The following is a 23,386-nucleotide window of genomic DNA, read 5'->3' as shown; positions in this document are numbered from 1 at the left end:
CCAAAACTATGTTGACAATGCAACTGGTTATGTACTGTGGCATCCACTGCCTGTTTCAGGGCTTTATTTGCTTGTACTTTTGTTCATGTTTTCCCTGCCCTGCTTTCTTAACTTCTTTTCTTTAAGGTTTATCTTCTTGCATTGTTTTTCTCTTCCACTAAGAAAACCTGATAGTTGAAAAATTACCTCACAGATTTTTCTGGTTTTAGTGTCATGTACTAGGGAATGCAAAGGGGGATTTTTTTTCCAGGTCTGGTGTGTCAGGTATTGGTTTTGCTCAGTTGTTTACTGGCGTTAAGAAGAACTGATCCTGTGTTTCCTTACCTTTATCTCATCTCCTTTATGGAATGCTGTGCTCAAATGTTTCTGAAATTTCTTATTAAAAACTACCAGGGTCATATTTAATACCAGTTCTCTTCTGTGAACCAAGACCAAAAGATCGTTTCCAATTGATTGTGACTAAAATCCTAAACTTTTCTCGCCTATGTCTGAACACTATGCCCCTCGTGCTCAAGATCTTTTGAAATAATTCTCTAGTCTTAACAAAACCTTTGACAGAAATCTGATCTCGAAGACATTACAGGCAAGTGAAAAAAAAATGCACTTTTCTACAGTTCTATCTGGATTGCATGAGTTACTGTGTTTAAAAATTAAGCATAAGTATTCACTTTCAGTTACTGAGATTGTTTACTGCTTCTAAGCTTTGAATCTGGGACCCGTCAGAATTTTTACTCAAACTCTTGTATGGCATAAAGGGAGTTCAGAAAATTAAGCAGATCCTTAAATTAGGCAAACAAATAGGCCTATTAGTTGCGCTGTTTGGTTCAAGCCTAAGACTTTTTTTCATCCTCTACCTACTGTTCCTCATGTAAGCCAAAATGCAAGGATTTCGAGTGCAAAATTCCTGAGTGAATTACTTCCAGAGTGGAAAAACCTCAGAGATACATGGGGATTTGTGTGTTTATTAAAAAAAAAAAAAGTACCTTTTCTGTAAATTCATTTTGTAGATAAATGTATGTATTCACACAGTGTTACACATATATATCCATAGGTATGTTGCTCTATGCAATGTTTTAAGATTCAGTAATTAAAGGAACTTGCCATTGGGTCCAAAGTGCAGTCTGGATAGGAGAGGCCAAGGAAACAGGACAGCAATTAATGAGATTTTGATTACTCGTCTGAGTGCAGCTTGGAGGAATCTCTAAAACTGTGTCTCTTAAAATCCTGAAGACTTATGTTTTAGCGGTAACCTACTGTTCTACTTCTTCCTCAGTTTTCCTACAGACTTTTTTGATAGTAGACTTGACAGGATAGCCTTCAGAGAAGGAGGATACTACAGGCCGTGAGAGAAAGTGTAATCTGTGAGATCTTGAATTTGGAACTCAGCAAGGACTTTTTCTTTTGTCAGAAGTAAAGGTGCAAAGCCAGAGTTTCTCCTCTGGCATCTGCTGGAAGCAGGCTTGCCTATATCTGCTTAACACCCTAGTTTTTGCTTTCCAAATTTGGCAGATATAAAATAGGGTAGATGCTGCTTAGTAGCAAGGCATGCGCTTCAAAAGAGAGCGGGAACAAGTGAACTAAGTTGGATGGTGATCCATGGAGTAAATTTGGAATAAAATAAAAGCAAAATAAATAAGGGGAAAGTGTTAGATGGACAATGTAGGTACAACTGTAAAGGTAAAATGAATGGAGATTACAGAGACAAGAAAAGGGGGAGCTCAATTGTGGGAGGCCTGAAAGGTGAGGAATGAAGAATTAATGTTTTATATAGAAAACAATAGTCAGCTGCTAAAAAAAGTTGGAAAGGGATGAATATGTTAGGAATAATGATAGATTACTTCATTAAGCTTCTCTACTTGCTGAAGTTGAATTTTTTTACTGTATCCCACTCAATCAATCCTAAATATGGACTTGCAAATATTACCACATCTAAGAGAAATTAGAGAGGAAGACAAATTATAATTTTTTTTAAAAAGTCACGGGTGTTTCAAGTTTCAAGAACTCCGGGGTGTTTATCACTAAAATATTAAACTAGAATTTTGAATTCACAAAGGAGAAGGTTACTATGACTGATCCATTCCCACAGACTTTTTAAATACTTACATTTTTATTTGGTATTTCATCTAAGGTCTCCAAATAGAGTACGGAGAAGTACTATCTCTTCCTTGGCTGTGTGATTGCACAGTGTGGAGCAACCTCATTAAGGTCGGCTTTCTACAAAAGTACAAATTTGGTGTAACAGTCCTTTTAACTTGAACGGAAGTTTATTTAAGATACATAAGATACTATACATAACGTATTATTGCTTCAATTTCATCGTGTTCATTCCATTAATGAACACAGTCACCTGATGGAAGTTGAGTACATTTGTAATTGATGCCCTGAAGACAGGTAAGTGCATTCCAGAAGTGAGGTCCAGAAGTGTTTTACTTACTCTTTTTGCCCTTTAAAATAGTATTATAAAAACAAAAAAAACAAACCCCACCCCAAAACATTGTCTCAAGTAAAAAAGCCAAGAAGTAAGAGAATCTGAAACTCAAAAGAAAAGTGAAAATGGTGGTTTTAATAGCTCTGACACTTTCACATTGCATTCAGGTAACACTTTTGTTTCCTGCCATGATGTTGGTAATGTTAATTGTTCTATAGTGCCCCTCCGTTAGGCATCAGGATATATATGTTAAAATTCTGCCCTCATGTTTCATTCAAAAAAAAAAAAAAATCCAAAACAATTTAATGGTCTATATCTAATGAATTTAAACCTGAAAGTAAGACTTCTTTTAGGAGGATCATATGGTCTTGAATATATGGTATATTAACTGTTATATATGCTTTATAGCAAAGGAATGTAATAAATACAATCATAACTTTTTTGGTGTGAAAGCTTTATCTTATTTTAACACTTCATATGTCCCAGTACCAGAAATATAATTGTGAGGAAGGAGTTCGCTCTGATATTTGAGAGCGTCAGGAGTGCCAATTGCATGGGCTGGGGTATAAACTGAACTCCGGGGGTTTTTAGGTTTTTTGTAACAGCTGCCCAGCTGATACTAATTGTGTTATAGGCCTTTCCATTTCTTCACATAATGCACAAAATTTCAGAGCTATCAGGAGAAACATATCGGGGAAGCTGATTAATTACAGACAGATTAAAAAAATTATCAGCATTTCAGAATAATTCTTCCACACTTGGTTCATTCCACGCATTTACATTCTCCATCAGCCACCTCTGATACTACAAAGTTGAAGTATAGAGAAAAGTTTTTTTGGAAAAACTTACTATATGACAAGTGTTTTCACTGGGAATGTAACTTACAGCTGCTTATTAGTACTGTCACTTTCCCCTTTATCGTCTGATCCTTTCTAAAATGGTAAAAATTTTAACTGTATCTTATGTTCTACTTCTCTCTGCTCTCCCTTCTTAATTCTGCATGGTATCCTGAATTCTTTACAGGATTTTGCTCTCTGGAATTTTTGATTATCCTTTATTGTGAATAAGTCCATGTATTATATATAAATCCAAATGTTCAACCATTTGTTGTCTCTTTCTCACATTTTCTGTCTCATTTTCCCCTTTTATCATCCTCTAAATTGTCTGGAACCAGTAGAGTAATTTATAACACTCATGTCTCTTTTCATTCCCTTGAATGTTTTTGGTAATTTTGAGAGGTTAGTATTGTGCAGGTTTAAAACTTCAACCTATTCAGTGTAATCGCCTATACTAGGGAATAATTGTGATTCATTAATTGGATAGTGAAATAATAAAACATTGTGTTATATGCCCAGTTTATTATGTTAAATTTTGATCAGAATTTATTTGACTCTAGTCTTGTAAAGCTGAGGGAAACTTAGTGAAAGTAAAATCTGACATTGAAGCATTCTATTCTATTCTTCTACATGTGCTGTTCATTGTATATAGCAGTTAACTCTGGGTGTCAGTAATATATCATCAGTGTCTGTTTATGTGAAATGTGTTACTCCTTACTTTGAAGCTTTTTTCCTGTTGGTCTTAAAGAAGGTGAAAACAACTTTTAATACTCATGTAGATCTTTAAACTGTACATACTTTTCTAAACAGTTCTTATTTGACTCTTTGGCCATGTTTCTTGTCCAAAGCATGTTGTCAGTTGATTCTGTTTCATATTAATAAATAGGTTTCAGCTCCTCAGTGAGTTGTTCCTAAAACTGTTAAAAAGATTTGTCTGTGTAATAGTACCCGCAAATCCTCCAAGCAGATACACAGCTTTATGCTTAAAGTGCTTTTTTTGGCATGGGATATAGAGTTCAACAGGTATCATAAACTATGCTGCCAAAACACTGCATTCCTACAGTAATTTAACTGCATATACTCTAGACCTTTTGTTGTTGTAGATATGTCACCAAAAAAACCCTACAGCTATAATGCGTTCTGCTGTCTCAGCACACGTATCTCACATGGACTTGTTCTAAAACACTGGTGAAAAGAAAAAAGAACTTCCAAAATGTTTTGAAATAGGCATTGAGTCCTCAGATATTTCAGCCATCAGTAATAGTAGGATAATTAAAATATTACTGTAAAATGTTCGTTGTGGTAATGTGACAGAGACTTAACAAAACTTTTGCAAGAGCTGTCCTATATGTAGACATGTATTTAACACTTGAGCAATATGGGAAGGCATGGATGAACATAATGAAGTGAAAAGTTTTGCATGTTTGCCTTAGAGTATTATTTGCGAGTGTTTCTGCCATAATATTTAAGTTTTCGTTGTTGTAAATAATCCAATATTCATTACTTTGAGGAAATACTAACTTTCTTAATCTATTGTATTCTTTAGACTGTATTTGATGTTTCACAGGTCAGAAACAATGCATAATCTTTTTAATTAACACACACCCCCCACAGCTCCCCCAAAGCTCTTCATTCTCCTCCAAAAGAGAATAAAGGAGAATAAAACAACCCCTCAGGTTTCATTTAAAAAAAAAAAAAAATGCCCAGAAACAAACAAACAAAAATACTGGGAGATCTGTTGGTAAGCTATGTTTTATATAGTAGAGATGTTATGAAAATATCCTGTGACAGTGCATTTTTGATCATAATTGAAGACACATTAGTCTTTAACAGTACTACTCCGGTCAAACCAAACCAGTGCTATAACTTCCAGCCTAATGGAAATCACCAGAACAGGGGAAGGCAGGGGTTATAGTCTCTTCTTGTACCCTGATATTGTTATAACTGTATTTAACAGCACTTAAAAGACTAGGAAATGTGTTGTCTGTATGTGATAATTCATTTGTCAGTTACTCAGGTTGGATAGACAAAACAGCTGCAGACAAAACTGAGAAGAGTACTGAAGCTTCTTAGGAAGGACAGGCAGGGATGATGATGAGGAGGAGGAGGAGAGTTGTCCTTTCTGTGAGAGAGCTGCTGCAGTTCATGAAGCTCTGATGCATCCATCTCATCATGGATGATGAGCCAAATGAGAGCTTGTGAGTAAGGATTAAAGAGCAGATGACTACAGGTGACACCGTAATGGGTGTCTGCTGTAGGCTACCTCATCAGGAGGAACAATTAGATGAGGCCTTCTACAGACAGCTAGAAGTAGCGTTATGTTTGCAGGACCTGGTCCTCACGGGGGACTTTACCCCAGTATCTGCTGGAGGGACAACACAGCAGGGCATAAGCAATCCAAGGAGTTCCTGGAGAGCATCGATAACTTCCTGACCTGAGTGACAGAGGAGCCAATGAGGAGAGATACTCTGCTGGACCTCATACTTATAAAGAAGGAAGAGCTGGTCATGGATGGGAAGGTCAAAGGCAGCCTTGGCTGCAATGACCATGAGATGATGGAGTTCAGGATCCTGCAAGGAGGGAGCAAGGCAAAAATCAAGCTTACAACCCTTGACTTCAGGAGAGCAGACTTTGGCCTCTTCAGGGATCTGCTCGAATAAGTCCCATGTGATAGGGCCCTAGAGGGAAGAGGGGTCCAAGAAAGCTGTTTGATATTCAAGGCTCACCTCCTCCAAGCTCAAGAACAGTTTATCCCAACAAGCATGAAGTTGAGCAGAAATCCAGGATGTCTAGTAATATGCTGGATATGCTAGTAAGAGGCAGACCTTAGAGGAGAAGTCAGTGTCCTAAAAAATCTATCTTTTATATCTTTGAGAACAGAACTTTTTCTGGAAAGGTTAATTAATATTCCTCATTGTCCTGGTTTTGGCTGGCTGGGGTTAAACCAGGACCCTCATCTGTCTGTAATAAATACATGTGACAACAAACAGGCAAAATTAGCCTCATAATATTGTTAATCAACTGTAAGGACTTGTCTGCAATACCAAATGAACATGGAGAACCCCCACAACCTTGATAAGACCGTACTATAAAACTACTTTGTAGTATGAATTCCAATTAGTGCTACCCATGGGTTTCTTACTCTGTGGGATTTTCATATGGACTATCTCTCTGAACACAGAAGAAAGAATCGGCTTCACCCACAAGTCGATGGGAAGGAATTTAGGATTTCTTAGGTTACTGCAATGTGAAGAACTGTAGGTTACACTTGTAAGAACTCTCACCACACGCTCTACAAGAACTGTCCATGTATAGAACTTGTGTATTTTATTGCTTCAAAAATAAACAGAGTAGAGCATGGTTGACTGATGTCTTAAGTCTGAAAATGGTTAGTCACGGCTTCCTTTCTATAAAGTAGGTCTTGCTATTTACTGTTCCACCCATTTGGTTGCATAGCTTGTTCGTGCTTTGCATCCACCAGTAATTACTCTTATTGTGCTGCAAGTATATACAGAATGTGGGTAAGTTGGTTAAACTACAGACTAGAGATGTTAATTCCCATCTATAATGTTTCATGACTCGAAATGTTACCAGTGACAGCTTTTGTCAGTTTAGTTCATATGTAGAGTCTGTATAATCAATTTGCATGATTTTGCTTTGCTGTTTTACACATTATTAATATGTAAACCTATGGCCAACCAGACAGAAGTCTGAGATTGTTAATGAACTATGGAGGTGTTCACCTGTGGGTCTCACTTTAAATCATGAATAGCTCAACAAGAATGTAATAGTTGTTTCTACAAAACGGATATTTAGGAGCTCCTACTTAAAACCAGTGAGTCTCATATCTTGCTTTCTTGTAACAAATTCACTACTACGCTTTGTGTTAGATTGTGAACTCCTAGGATTCAGGCTGTCTTTATTATGTTTACATGTATGTAAATACCTTTTCAAGGATGAAATTAATTGGTCCCGTAAAGCAAGAATCATAATTCTTTTTCTCACTATAAACGTGTTTAATCGCAGCTGCAGTAGACAAAGGAGATGCAGTGAAGCAAATACAAATATCGAGGATGACCCCTTATTATTTTGCATTCTGCTTTATTTTTTCAGAAAGACTTTATGGGTTTGCCAACACTGTAGTATGATAATTTAAGGAAAAAAAATTAAAAACATTTTAGAGGCAAGTGCTTTTTCTGTCTCATCTCCTTGTCGGAATACTCTCGTATTCATTTGTATGGCAGTTTTATTTTTCTGAATGTAAAAATAATTTAAGAGCCAGAATAAAGCCCAGCTGTCTTTGGGGTTCTTGTCCAAAATAATCTTTAACTTCATTTCTTGTTCTTCTCAGCAGCCTCTTAGCTAAAAAGGCACCTAAAATAAATTCACCTTATCTTTCAGGTTTTGTAGGAAGCTATGGTTCTTGTTTTACTGTGTCTTGAGGAGTTGGAGACCAAAATATATCTCAGTGGCTGAGAATTTTGAGACAAAGCATAACTTACGTGTGCTTCCTGTAGCATGGATTTCAATACACTACAAAATAGCCAGAACTGGTTTTGTTCTGAAATGTGGCCACTCTGTAGAGTACTTTGATAAGGAGTAAGAATTGTGGGTTCCAGGTTGTTCTCAGTCTAATCTCCTTCATCTTAGAATAATGTCCTAATCACCTGATTAGCAGAGTCGCCTTCAAATTTGAATCATTGTACTGCAAAGAAAGCAGGATATTTGCATCCATAACACATGAATTTTTCTGATGGGCTACATTGAGGCTGCAGGATGTTCTGCAGTTACCAAATGTTTGGGTGTATTTTCCATTTTGCAGTGCATGAAAATTTTCAGTCTAGCAAAATTTTTCCACTTATAGAAATAAATGGTTGTCACTTCTGTAATTATGGTTAAGGAGTAGTTAATGCTTGCTTTGTCCAACACATTGTGGCTGACTGCAGTTCACATCTATAAGCGTTTGTGTGTTGCTTTAGTCTATAATGGGGAACTTTGAATTGTTCATTTGTAAAAGCTCAGTACGTTAATAAATGATGGTGTTAACTGTCTTTTCAGCATAAAACACAGATAATAGAGTCCTTTCATGTGTGCATTTGAGTGAATATTTTAAATTCTCTTTTTTCTTTACTAGGAAAACGTTCTCGGTAGGATTTAATTTTTTTACCAAAACCTACTAGCTAGAAGCTAATTTGAAGCATCAGGAGTCAGATGATAACAAAATAGGGTAAAAGGCAACAAATATAATTGCTTGTCTGCTGTTTATAGATTATCTAAAGAGCAGCCGTGAAGTTGACACTCAGTTTCTGAGTGGCAGCTGTGAATTTGACAATTATCTTGTTCATTTCCGAAAACTGTAAGCATCAGCAACTGTTGGTACACTCAGGAAAATGGTATTGCCTGGTTTATCTGTTTTCCTTTTTTAAGATTATCACCACCTCTGCTGTGTCTGAAAATTGTTCGAAATGAAAACTTCAATTATTTTAAAATTTGTATCTTGCTTCGAAAGCCAGTTTTTTTCACTCACTAGTATTTTTTTTTTTTTTTCCCCCTTCTCCACGGTATTTCATGCTTAACATTGTCGTGACTACAGAATACAGCTGAACGTGTTACAAAGAGCGATTTGAGTAACCTTCGCTTAGATTATAAAATCTGAATAATCACTACAACCACACCCATAAAACAGTGAACTTTCACAAAAGACAAATTAAATAGAAGTAAAATGGGCATCTCACAAGGACAGAGTGAGTGTGGAGAGACCTTTTCATTCCAGGGTATGTCAGCTGGGTTATAATTGGCTCTAATTAGCACAATGTATTCAGCTATAAAAATTCTTTACCTTGAAGCTCACTGACACTCAAAGATGTGAAATTTCTTCCTACCTTTGAAAACATCAAAGAAAGTGCTTCCAAGCTAGCTTTTACAACTGAAAGTTCAGTGATCAGTGCAGGAAAGGTGCAAATACATCAACAGGCATAAAGAATATTGATCTCTGGCTGGAAGAACTCTTAAAGAGTTCATTGGTCAAACCAGATTTCATTGTCTATAATTAAAAATATATCTACATATATCAACCCCAAATGCCACTTATACTTTCAGCAATATGTAAGAAAAATGATGGACTTAAAATAAACAAATGTGATCAGAATCAACTTGAAGATTTGTTAGTTACCCATTCAGTTGTGTGATGATCCTGATGTATTTTGATTTCACTTTGGAAAACTGGATTGTGGAAGGTTAGCTGTGATTACATGCAGGTTATAGTGCATTAATTTTTTTATTCTGTTACATGTGTTCATAAAATGTTTTCATCTCTTTGAAGGATCTAATTGATATATCTGTGCAGTAGAACTATATGAAATTCTGAAATACCCATGCCAGTGCCAGTTGGTTACTTCTCATTATTATGGGCAAAATGATGGTTGAACTTGTAATTGAAACTGCTTCATCATTTTTATTATCAACACTCATTTTCTGTTGCTTATAAGTTTTTCCAAGTTGTACCATACAACTTTAACAAGAAACACTTTTGAAAATAAGATTGGCAATATTACAGACAAAACAGCCTAATTTAAAGCAAATCATAGAATCATTATAGTTCCATGTCCTTGTTAAAACACATTTAAAAACATGATGGTAGCTTAATGTGCTAAATGAAGTGATTTTGTCCTAATACAAGAGAGCTCATTACAAGTGAACTTTTATAAGTAGTTAATTTCCATGGATTGATAACATAATAAGGATGCAGGTCATGGTTTCAGCAGAAGATAGATGCAGAAGCTAGTCCTTTCTTTCATCTGCTCTGTTACCTTAGGGAAAAGTTCAGCAGGTGAGGAGTCAGCCAACACACCTTTTTAGTTATAGTTCCCGCTTTTTAATCTACTTAGTGTTAATTTTCTTTTTTGGCGTAGTTCTATTTTCTCTGCATAGTCTGGCTTCTCCATAACAGCAAACAGGTGCAGTCATCTGCCTGTATACCTAATGCTTCTTTTACTAAAAGTGCGGAGTAAAATGTAGTGAAACTTCACGGAAGAGGCAAGAGGATTTTGAGAGGAAGATATCAGCTGAGAATAACTGAGGTTGTGTTTCACTTATGGTGTGAAAAAATGACACTGTGTCACTTCTTTCTGTTACCTGCAACTTCCTATTGTTTGTTTTTTTTTTTTTTTTCCCTTGTGTTTTATACCATAAGATTAGATGGAGTTCCATGGCTTAGATCTGGGGCCAGCGAGGTCATACCCACTGTCTTAGGAAGGTAGGAGTAATGCAAAATTGGGGATAAAATAGGAGCATGCATAGTGTGCAGCACTGAGTTAGGAAGGTAGCTAGTGGTTGCCTAATGTGGGGCTCACTTGCCCAAGGCTGCATCTACTCATGCAACTTTCTTTCATCTCTTCAACCTAGATACTGAATTGATTCATGCAAAAAGCTAAACAGAGTAGAAAACTTGTGTCTAGTGATGGACTCTTGACAAACCTCAAGAGGTACTTCTTCATATATGCACTGAGGATGAGAACAGCATATCAAATGCCTTTGAGTAACTTAAGTTTTTGTCTAGAGATGGAAAGAAGTTTCTCCATGTAGCTATTGATACCAAAGTTGTGATCTCTGCCTTCAGCTATATTGTGTCACTATAAGATGATTGGGAGGTTGCACAACTGTCTTTTAAAAGTGCTGGGTATGGAAGCCTAGTCTCATCAAATGACAAGTATTATTCTTTTAACCTTACTGTTATCTCCAGCAAATTTATTAGAGTTATAGTGCATATAGTTAGCTGTGCTGCCCATACTGAGTGGCTTGAATATGCTGCTTCTCATAGGCAGAACTAGAGATGAGGACTGATTTCTTGCATTCCTTCATGTATAGCACGGAACTGGTGAATCACAGGTAAAAAGTATATGTTGATTGACTCATGATGACAGCTGCTGAACTAGAAGAGGTTTGCATCAAAGCTCTGAGGCTTGTGATTTTTGGTGCGTCTTCAAAAAGGATGCACAACATTACACATGAAGAACTTTGAGGTTTCAAGCTAACGCACTCGAAAGTGAGTGTACATCAAGATCTCTTTTTTTCTGTGTGTGTATACAGAATGACTGCTACAATGACATAATCACTGTTTTGCATGATCGCTGTATGATTCAATATGCAGAATGGATGACAAGTGGAATAAGGATTTCGGGAAGCTCTTTTTACAGTTAGGCTAGCATTTAGGGAAGCTGGATGGCATTCCTTTTTCTGACAGATTTGGATGGGATGTCAAAGGGCGTTCAAAAGAAAAAGAAAATGATGTGTACATTAGCACTGACTAAAGGATTCCATAAGCAAGCCTAAGTTTGGTATCACATAGCTTTTAAGTAATTTATGCTGCAATAATGTTCATCTAGTATGTGTAAAAATTGCTAGATTGCTAGTTAATGGCAGATTTTGCACTTAAAATACGGGATGGATTTCAGCTGACGGAAACTATAAGGAATATGGTTTAATATGTTTTGGAATAGATTAGATCCACAGAGTTAAAATGGCTTTCTGGTGCAAATTCTGATTGGTTTTAATAGTAGGTTGTTTTTTTTCCGTTTCTGTTTTACAGTGTTATGTGGGAACCAATGGGAGACGGTAAAAAGATTATTTCGCTGGCTGATAATAACATATTATTGTGGGATTTGCAGGAAAGTTCAGCCAAAGCTGTGGTAAGAAATTTTTTTTAACAAATCATGATATACTTGAATATAGTACAAACAACAACATTCACTAGGCTAGAATTTGCTAATCTTAACTACTCTGTCAGAAATATCTTTTTGCCTTTAACATGGGTGGGGGAAATGAATACCCTTATCAGTTATCTTGAATATGAGTATTTAAAAGTAGTACTTTGTACCTGTTGCTGGTGGTTAAATATTTTCCTTTTTCTAGAGTTCCCCTTACTTTCTTACTGGTTTTATAGTGAATATCAAATTAGCATTGCTTTATTTTAGATTAAATGTGTGCGAGGGAAAGATTGGTGATAGGTAAAGCCAAAGGTTATTGAATTCAGATAATAGTATATTAACTCATGTTGGTTAATACCGTGCAGCCCTCTGTTTAATTTACAACCCTTGTTGTCTGTGTAAGCATAATAGAAATTTCTCTATTTACTATACACTGCTTTGAGTTCTCAGTATTAATTTAATTTAGTACTATACTGTCTATTCAGGTTATTTCACTCATTGTTAAAAGTTTCTTATTCAGGAACATATATAACAAGGTGTCATTGGCATAGATTTCTGTCTGATTATGCCGCTTCTTATAGATAAACAAAAAAGTTTGCTTATTTCTGTATAATTACATAGATTGTATGTAGAAAACTTTGAATGTTTCTCTATAGAGTCATTTAGGTCAGTGTCTGTCCTTAAAAATGGAAACTGATTATGTCAAGGACATTATTATTCAGTTGATCTGTTGTCACTTCTTGAATTAACTCCTCAGTTTGACTTGTTCAGGGTTAGTTTCTTTTCTTGGATGCTGCAGAATCAGATTTTTCAACTGACAGTTGCTTAAAGAGTTAAGACATTGTGTCCATAAACTCTTCCCTGTTGTACCATCTGACTGTGTGCAAATAGATGAAGTCTTGAGTTGTTATTATTTTGCTAGATTTTGCATAGTAACAATGTAATGTAATAGAGTTTAATCCTTTATGTTCATAATTAAGCCCTTTGGGTTCCTTCACTGGATGAGGAAACTTCAGCTTTTTTTTCATCTGGAACTTCAATCAGTGTTGTGTTACCTTCCAAGGCTTCTTCAAAGTAGTGTTTGTTTTTATCAAATTGATGTTGAGAGTTTCTGAAGGCTAGCCTCCAGGAGCTTGTCTGTGGCATTGCATCCGCTGGATTTGCATTGCTCCTACATTAGTCAGTGTTTTCTTTTCTAATGCCTGCATAACACACAGACTTTTTGGAATGCCTTCTTTAAACCTGTTGAAAATTACTTTTGGGGGTGGTGCTGCTTCCATGCTATAGCTCGTCATATCTCTTTGAAGTGCTGGGACTGCTAGACTACTTAGCATTTTCCCTTTCTCCTCCTTTCTTTCTTTGGGCAGCTCTGTCCTCTTGCTAAAGTTCTTTTGAATGTTAATTAGTTTTTTCACTGTCCCAACCACTTTCTCATAACTGTCTCAAATTTCTTCCTAATCTGTCTGACATATGATGTCCTTTGGGATGCTGACTAGTGTGTTACTAGTCTCTCTATTAGTATGTGCGGGAGTCTTGTAATGAATGCCAAATTTTTTTTTTTCTTTTCCCCCACGTTTTATTTTACTTGGGATTTATTTACTAAATTTTTCATGTTGTGTCTTCCTTTTACTATTTCTTTCCTCAAAACTAACCTCTTCACTCCATCACACAAATATTTGTGAATGTAACTATGATTTCCATTTTCTTTTCCTTCCATTGCTAGAATTGGGATCTGCATGATTTTGGAGAGGACTAGACTCTTCACCAAACTATGTAATTTCAGCATGATTTTGGAAATCATGTCCTCAAAAGAATTATTCAGCTTGCTGATCCCTTCAATATTTCAATTAGTGTTCCTTACCTAGAATATCTTTTATTCTATTATTTTTAAAATATGCCTGTACTGCGTCAAATATTGATGGCAAAATAAGGACTCCAGAAGGCAAAGTAAGTGATAAAGGAGCTAAGGGGATTTAACCCGTGACATTTGTTATATGCTTATATTTGATAAAAGGAAACAAGAAAAACAAAAAGTGAAATTCTACATCAAAAAACCTGCTTCATCTAATGAAGCTAAGACTATGAAAGTAGATATATCAACCCTTGACTGACATCTTCAGATAGGAGCATTTTGAAATATTTGTTAAAAACCTTAGTTTGCAGAAGTTAGGAGTGTCATTTAGATTTTACAGTCAGGCTCTCAGGAGACCTGATATAGACAATCAGTCAAATTCTATATTTCAGTCTAAAATAATCTAGTATCTCGTGTGAGTGCACTGTAAATTAGAATTGCTTGTGATTAAAATTTTACCTGGAAATAACTGTTTACCATTATCAGTCTTCTGCTCCAGCAATTTTGAGTTACTCTTAGATGATATTTGCATCATCACTAAGTCAGTGACCGCTTTTAAAGTGAAGTTTAATAGTGAAAGTCCACGGAAACTTGACTCTCAGAAAACATATCTCCAGGCATCTAAAGCTTAAGCCAGGTGAATCTCTTCTAAGATGACTGGTATTGTTGCATTCCTGTTGAAATTTTGTCTGCAACAAATTTGTCTCAAACATGTCTGTAGGTTCCTGAGTTAACCAGAGTCCAGCTGAACAAGACTCTGAGGAAAGCATGAGCATCTCTTTAAAATACCTACTGTAGACTTTTTAGTAATTAAAATGATGATAACCTAAAGTCCAGTATCATAGGCTTTTTCAGGCCTAGAATCAACTGCTGTGTATTTCTGAAATCTTTGAAGATTACCTCCTTCCTAAGAGATTAACTCCCTGTTAGAATCTGTAGAAGGCTGAAAAACAATAACTGTTATTCTGTAGCAATTTTATATTTATGAAAAATTATGTAGGACTGACCGTTACAGGGTGCAATGAGGAAAAATAAGAAATGTTTCACTACTGAGATGGCGTTCTGTTTAAAAAAAACAAGCAAAAACAAACAAAAAAAATTAACACTCTACCCCATCTTTTGCTGCTATAGTATTTAGAGTGTGAGAGAGAAATCTGAGAACAGGTTGGTTAGAAGACAGATAGCATTGGTAGGGGTAAGCAATAAATATATTTTCCATTTAGTTATCACCATGTACAAGGAGTGTTTGTAGGCCAATAAGCTGTTGGTGAAATAGTGACTTCTTTCTGTGTGTCTCCTGTTTATAAGGGATTGTTGAATGCAAAATATGTCATAATCCTAAAAGCATATGATTTGTATTTTAATGCTTTTTGGTCAGAGAGTAAAAACACACTTTTCTGGGATATTAATAAAAAGAGCTTTTTTTGGCCTTGAAAACAGGTATAGAACAGCCTACAGCAAAAAAATCAACTCTCACCAGCATTAAAAAGAGGACATGTATTTAAAAAAAAAAACCAAAAACAAAAACCAAGAAAGCAAGGTTTTCTCAAGAGAGACCATGGAAACCATTCACAGACCTTTGGAGGTTATAGCTGATTATACAAGGTGTCAACTGGTGCCATGTAGAAAACTCTTGCCAGGAAGTCCACATTTGCTTTATATGCAGATATACAGGGCAATCATTTAAATTATAAGAAACATTGTGTTTATTGTTCATTAGGATAAAAAGTTGTCCATTTTTGGCATGTCTTAGCCACCTGATGTCTTATCACCTAACATGCTGTTTGGTTCTAGCAGACGGTGACAAAGCAGTAAGTAGCTAGTAAACATATATTCTGTAGGGACTGTTTAGGGGAAAAAGTCTTTACAAAATATTCCCATTGCTGTAGACTTATAAGTGAAATAACCATGTACCTCTGTGTGTGTATATGTTATTTCAACTGAATAAATCAATAGCCTAGGATTAAGATAATAAAAATGTCAGTGTCTGTGAATTTTTTCCCTTTTTGTCAAAAACATGATGATGTTCAAGTTAAATGACATCATCATCATTAACTAAAAGTAGGATCTGGTCCACTGTATCTGTATCAGGTAATAGAAGTAAGGAGGTATTCACTACACTGGTGCAGCACTGGTCTTCCTGTTTTAAGAACACATTTCAGTTGCTTCCTTTTTGGATAGGTATGCATTATAGGCAATATTAATTTTAATGGCAAGAGGTAAACCCAGTGCTACTCTTTATGGACTTTTCATGTTTGTGAAAAAGTTCATCTAAAACTCAGGTGTAGTATTGGTGAAAAACTGAAAATATATGTGTCTTCAAAATTTTGCATAGGCCAAAATTTCTGCTTGCCTACACTAATCAAAACTTTAGAGTCTTTTATTGGGTGCATCTCCTCTATCTGCCTAGGAGTTAACAAGTTGCGTTGTTTAATTAGAATTAACCTGAAGATTTTAGGGTTCCTGATATTTTCAGAGCTTCTTTGTAATAGAATTACTGTTTTGTTCATTCTCTCAGTTATCTGGTCAACCTGTCATAGGAAGCATTTACTAACCATAACTTACTATACAGTTCTGTGGGTTTGCCTTTTTTCTTTTTTCCTTTTCAACATTCTTTGCTAACTTGTTTCTTCATTGCAGTATTTAATACAGGAATATTTGCCTGTATTTGCATTAAGACAAGCTTCTCCTTTTGATCACTCGCTTTATTATTGTTTTGAGGACATTACCTTCTGGGGTGAAACTAGTCTTATGCTCACTGCATCATTACCTTTTGCAATTAAATTAGCTATTCTTTGCCATTTATAATCATTAGCTGAACCAAGAAAAGCCCAACCAATCCACAAGGTCTGGGTAGATTCTGCTGAAAAGGTGACAGTTAATATTTCTGTCTACAGACTTTAGGTCAGATGTCACCAAGTCACTAGAACTCTTTCTTGGGTAAATGCAGTATGTTTGGAGTGGCAGATGAGTGCAACAGAATGGAATGGAGATGTTAAAATACAGATATTTTTCTGTTTGCCTTATGTTTTCGCAAAGGGGAGGAGTAGAGGTGTGGTTTTGATCATTTTTATCCAAATGATTAATTAGATTCCTTTTAGATCTCTTGTCCCTTCTGGATTCTTTAATAGCATTTAACGTATAGGTGATCATAATTCAGAGCAACAGAAAAGATCTGGCAGTGGCATTCCAGGCAAGGCGAAAGATTTTGTGAGGAATATTTCACAGTCTTTCTGGATAAAAGTGATGTATCCAAATATAGGAGGATGTTAGGAATGAGCATGAGATGCTTTCTTGGCAAGATGGCTGCTGTTCCTCAAGGCAGGAAATACATTGTGGACTTTAGTGGAGAACTTTGTAGAGTGCCCTATAATTACTGCAACTAGAATAAATATAGATTAATTAAAGGAGGGCAAAAAACTATCTGAAGAAAAATGAAATTACTAGATCAGAAAGAGGATGGAAGACCAGTTCTTAAAGAGTTGGTGTTGGGATCAATTTTGTTTAACGGTCTCCTTAACGATAGCATAGAAGCAGGAGTAAAATGATGAAAATTGTTGATGACAGAAACTTGGAACGCATCATCAGTATATAGGAGTAACAATATATTTCAGAGGATGAACTTGAGGTTTAGTTTAGTTTTTGTGGTATAAAGCAGAAAACTTGTGTTTAAGGAATAAAAATATTTTCTTGCTCTGACGTCGAAACTCAGCACTTAAAAATAAGTAGATTCTGTTACTTAGCTATTCTGAGAATGACTCTGACTCTGAGCTGCCAGTATGATGAGGCTATTTGAAAAGGCAAATGATTGTAAGATGGTTCAGGAGACAAGAACAGTTATGAAAGGACTATGTGGCGTGGTTGCCTGCAATGGGAGGAATTGAATTCAATGAGTTTAAAGTCCTCATTAATACTTCTGTTTCTGTCAATAACAAGCCAGAACAACACTCTTCCCTTCTTAATGTGGATCTCAAAATAGTCTTTCAATGGCTTTGTTACTGTGGTTATTACAAGGACATCTCCTTGAGGCTGTCTTGAGATCTCCACACAACCTCCAGCATGAACAGAATTGTGGTCCATTTCCAGTTGATGAGGGTATGGTTAAAAAACAAAAAAATAATGTTACGTGTGATTTATCTCAAAGAGTTTAATAATCACTACCATGACTTAACTTCTTCCAGTTGATATTCTTTAGAAATTCTAAATATTTATGGACTTAATTGTTTAAGATGTCTTCGCTACCCTGTCTTCACTGAGGAGGCAGTCAAGATTAAATAAGCATGTGCAGCGTAAGCCTATGAATATTTCATAAATGGAATAATGACTTAGTGGTCTTATCTAGAATGCACTTGAACATCCATCGGATTTTTAGTGTTACGACCTCTTGGGTAAGATGTGAGAGTTCCTTAGTGTTCACTTTTTTCTGGTTTGTTTTTTGGTTTTTTTATTCTGTTTAAAACGTAGCTGCTGCTGTAGGGGTAAGAAAACTAAAGTTATTAAACAGACATTTATTTTTAAAAAGGCGTTCAGAAGTCAAAAGGCATGTTTTCTGATTTATCAAGTAAAAGATTTCTGGTTTTTTATCTTTCAAATAATTTCTAAGTGTTTAAAAAATCCCAACAGTATATTTTACATACTTCAAATTTTAACGGCCATTTTTATCAAGAAAGGAAAACAAAGTCATTTCCTTAAAGAAAATGCAGGATATCAATGTATTGATAAATATTTAGTAGATTGCTGCAGTTGTTAAACCTTTACATAGAAATTTGCATCTTTTGCTCTCCCTATATAATGACTGATAATGCCGTTTTTTCAAATGAGAAAATTCTGAAACTAAGTTACTAATCTCTATGCTATTATTACACACTCTACCAAGTGGATTGATTTTAATTAACAGAAAAGAAAACTTCATATTTTTAGCATTTTTATGCTAGCCTTTAGTTTCTTATAAGAACATTGCTTGAGTGTCGCTGGTAACCATTTATATGTACTAAGAAATGTAGCATTTACTTTAATTTGGTACTGTTTTTGTTATCCAGAAAGATGTTATATGAATTTCTAAATTAATCAAATTAGAGCATTAGAACATTCTCTATTTTCTAAATATTTTGTTCTTGGGAGATGTTTTCTAATGGTTTGTGTCAAAGTCTGTTTGAGGGAAACTGACCTTCCAAATGCATGACGTAATTATTTAATTTTTAGTCATTCTACCTTAGAATTAGTTAATACATTAAGAAAAGAAACCCCAAACCCAAGTAGTGCATATAAAAACTTATTTATTAGATGAAGATAGGGTAGTGAGGGAACAGAACTACATGTTTTCAGTTACCATTTCATCCAGAAGTTTATAGAACTTTAGAACTGATCCTCTAGCATTGTTTGTCATATGTTGTGAGAGAAGAAAAGTACAGTCCCTTCAGCCACTCTCAGAAGAAAAGTTGATAAATTCTGCCATTTGTCTGCTTTGTGCTGCTCAGTCCTAAGAATCGTTACGCTGGTCCATACCTGAGTCTATCCAGCTCCAGTATTCTGCTTGAAATAGCCATAGCAGACTCCAAGGAAAAGTTCAGTGGAGCAAATGTATTGGATACTTTGCCCTTAACACTCAGTTTTCTACTCCCTTCAGTCCGAGGATTTTTCTGAGCCTGGTTGGGTTTGTCTACTTAGTGTAACCCTCAATAGGTCTTCCTTCCAAGTACTTTCCTATTCTGTTCTTAAACATAAGTAAGCTTTATGCATTCAAGTGTCTTTTGTGAAGGAGTCCATTGGGTTGAGAACCACTTTCTTTTGTTTACTGTTGAATCTGACTTCTACAAGCTTCATTCGTGTCCTGGTTTCGGCTGGGATAGAGTTATGGCCCATAGCTCTTTTTTTAGAAGAGAGCATGATCAATTGGTTCACTGTCTCCATGCTGCTTGTGGTTTTTCTAGATAATTTCTGTATCCTCTAGAGGTTAATATATGTTGGGTTTTGGGTTTTTTTAAGGATACTGCCTATCCTTTCCTCTTTCCAAATCAGTCCTTATAAGATCAAAATTTGAAGCAGAAAAAGAGGCGTCTCGGGCCTTACTGATGTTTTGATAAAAATAAGTTGGAGCAATTGATGTTTTCATTTGAATACACAGAAATCGGTCCTTCAAAGCTAGGACAGACTTTTTCATATTCAGATACTTTGCTTTTGTAAAACCCCTTCCTTCATTGAGGATAGCATATATAGTTCTATTCCAATCATATTACATTGCTTAATATTTTTCAGAACCTTTTATTTCAAATTATTGCTCTTATGCAATTGTAGTATAATATCATACGGCCCTTTTATTATTGTTCTTATGTCACCAGCTTTAGGCACCGATCTACTTAAGCACTTATGAACAGTGTTAAATCCATCCATATTCTTATAACCATTTTATACTGTTCAAGGTTTCATTCTGTCGAGACTTTTTTGTAAAGTCAATGTGTGATCCTTGCACAATGCAAGAACAATAGCTAATTCTGTTGTCTAAAAGTAGGCATTGGATCTTACTCACTTCCCTTCCGTCCCTCTCCCCCCCCCCCCCCCCCCCCTTACTGTAAGTCACATTTTGTGTTTATAAAATACTACCATGAATTGTTTTCCTTCAATATCCAGTAAGGCCCTCAGAGCTGCATGTCTTCATCTTCTGGGCAGCACAAATCCAAATCCTCGTGTGAGATTAATGTCTAAAATACGTCTTTGTCATGTTTTCCTTTGCTTCTGTAGTCAACTTTTCTGCCTTTAAAGAAATGGAGGAAAGAGTTCAAGATAAAAAGAAAGCTTGCTTACCTGTCCATATATTTAGGTATGAATTAAAACTAAAGCTAAGGTTTTTTTGAACCTGCATTTGTGATTCCGAACTACCAGCTTTGTTTCCTTTAAGCTCATTTCTTGGATTTCCAGGAAGGAAATAAGTTACATAAGGATTCCTTCTTATGTATGAAAATTTCACTCCCTTGCCTCTTAGCTGTCCCTTAAATCCATGCTGTTCCTTTCAGGCTCATAGAAGACATGCAAAAGAACATTGAACAAAAACTTATTCAGTAACTTCTGGGATTTCATTTTATTAACAGAAGTCTACCATGAGTTGATTGGGAACTTGGCTGTATACGTAGTTGGACTTCCATACGAGGAAAGATGTAATTTAATTCCTGCAAGTACTTAAGGATTGCTTGGGAAGGCGAGGATGACTTGGCCAATCCAACATGTATGTGATTTTTTCATATGTGTTGTTAAGAAATAGCGCAGGATGCGTGTTCTGGCCTCACCCCTAAACTTTTGGCTGAAAAGAAAAAATTTTGATCTTTTTATAATAGTTTACATGATAAAAGTTGAAATGAAGACTTAAAAAAAATAAAATATGGCTGGAATGCTGGAGAAAGTATTATCTACTGCTGACAAAGACCTTCTGTCCTGAGTCATATTTTGGATATGTGATGCTTTCTGTCTCAAGAACAGATTTTGGAAATACTTGATAAGAGATACTCTTTTTGTTGGTACTATCTTACTGTCAGCGTTAACGTTTGCTTCCCTCCTCTCCCCCCAGTCTGAGTTTTGTATGGCCAAGACTGCTTACTAAAGAAACTTAGTTTAATTTTTTAAATGACCCACTCAAGCTCTGCATATTCTCTTGTGTCTGGAATCTAGTATGTGTCAAAAAATAACCAGTGCGGTTTATTTTATTATCTTGCATCCAGTGTCCTGTGCAGTATTTTTCTTTATATAAATAACCTGCAAGTTGTAGAAAGGCTTTCAGACAGTATTGGTACTTGAGGAGGAATGGTGCTAGAGGAGTAGGTTTGGCCACAGTGTTATATCACTCATTAACACATGAGCAATATATTATCTTGCATGCTGGAAATTCTACATTCTTTAAAAAAAAAAAAAAAATCTGAAAAATTTTTGGAAGAAACACATCTTGCGTAACATAGACTTCAGTGATAGAAGAGTTGTAATTTCTTGATTGTTAATCTGAATGCTAAATAAATATGATATTCTTGGTGGAACTGTAATAGTAAAAAGTTAGCAAAATACAGAAATGGACATTGGTACAATATACAAACAGATTTAAGCCGTCTTGTATCGACCGCATATTTTTCTGTTGATGTCAAAGTTTATGCAAGCAGTATGTATGTCTTAGTCTTTTTCATCCATCAAAGTGTAATATTTCTGCTAAGAAATCTTCTATTTAGTAGAATATTTATGATGTGTTAGGATTTAGGTAAAGGAGAAGAGTGATCCAACGAGATCCAGCGCAGTAATCTGCTTTTGTGAAATACCTCTTAATGAAACATTTTGAAATATGAACATCGTGTAAAAGATGACCAAATAAGTCTGCTGTCTGCCTAGCCGCTGGAATTTGTATCAATTTTATATCTGATTAAAATGCAAGTATTTTGGTTTTCCTCCCCTACCTTTAGATATTAAACAATCAGTTTCAGTAAGTGATTAGAAGTAAAAGTAATTTGCAGTGTCTGCAGCTTTTTTTTTCCCCATGTTCACGTGGAATTGGAGGATAACTTGCTGTACAACTTCAAAGAGAAAGTTGATTACTTTGTACCCTTTTTTCATTAACTGTGGAGATGCAGAGCTGTCTGCTCAGTAACGTGCAAGCCTGGTTTTGGAACTGAAACCTTTAATTCTCACAGATTGTAGATTTGTGATCTAGTACCTGCTGTTATTTTAATAGGTATGTGTGTGATGACGTGAGCACCTGGGCCTTGAGTTTTTTTTATTTTTAAAAGCTGCTATACATTTATCGAAGAGTTTTTGACACTATAATTCTGTTCCTACAGACAAAATTTGACATTTTGACATGGAAACACTCTTGTAAGACTGTTCATGAAACTAAATGCGTGTGTTTATTTGTCTAAGGCAGCTACAAATTTGTGCAGTGTGCCCATATTGTCTATCTACTTTTTCAACAACTGATCTGAAACTGTTTAGTTTATAAAGTAGTACAGTACTTCTAATATTTCTGAATACATTACACTGCATAAGCCTTTGCAAAAATTAGTTTGTGAGATACAGAATCAGCTCTAGCTCTTAATTTTTTTGTTTTTTTATCCTAGGATTTTGGTAGTCTGTTACTTGGAACAATAGGCTATTGTGCAGTTTTTGTCTTCAGTGGAACTAATTTCATTTTAGTGTTACATTTAGAAACACTACAAGCTTTGTTTCATTATTTTAGCTCTCTAGTTCTGCAGCCTTGGAAGGGAAAGGACAATTAAAATTTACTTCTGGAAGATGGAGTCCACACCACAATTGTACACAGATTGCAACAGCCAATGACACCACTGTTCGAGGATGGGATACGCGAAGCATGAGGTAATGAGAAATTGCAGTCTTGTTCTCTAAAAAAGACAATCTCCTTTGGAGATAGATTTTTCATTGCTCCTAATGTAATTTTTTTTTTTTTTTTTTTTAAAGATTAGAAATGTGGCAAAGCTATCACTTATAAAAGGAATGGCTGGGCTTGCATAGCTGATACATTTACAGTTTAGTAAAAGGTTTTCTCTGTTTTTTTCCCCCCTCAGCTTCAATTCTAACTTGT

At 35.6% G+C, this 23,386-nt stretch overlaps 1 protein-coding gene across 4 annotated transcripts in view; it reads left to right on the top strand.

Annotated features, from left to right (window-relative positions):
- EIPR1 (EARP complex and GARP complex interacting protein 1) overlaps window positions 1–23,386 on the top strand; it is a 96,462-nt gene that overhangs the window by 57,461 nt on the left and 15,615 nt on the right. For all 4 annotated transcript variants that reach the window (XM_050894477.1, XM_050894476.1, XM_050894479.1 and 1 more), the window contains exons 5-6: window positions 11,852–11,951; window positions 23,024–23,160. In XM_050894477.1, coding sequence (XP_050750434.1) covers window positions 11,852–11,951; window positions 23,024–23,160 — 237 coding nt within the window. The remainder of the gene's footprint in view (window positions 1–11,851; window positions 11,952–23,023; window positions 23,161–23,386) is intronic.

Source organism: Gymnogyps californianus, chromosome 3 (genome assembly GCF_018139145.2).
Source record: "Gymnogyps californianus isolate 813 chromosome 3, ASM1813914v2, whole genome shotgun sequence".
Lineage (NCBI taxonomy): Eukaryota > Metazoa > Chordata > Aves > Accipitriformes > Cathartidae > Gymnogyps > Gymnogyps californianus.
The sequence above is the reverse complement of the archived record's forward strand: the minus strand, read 5'-3'. Positions and strand labels throughout refer to the sequence as shown.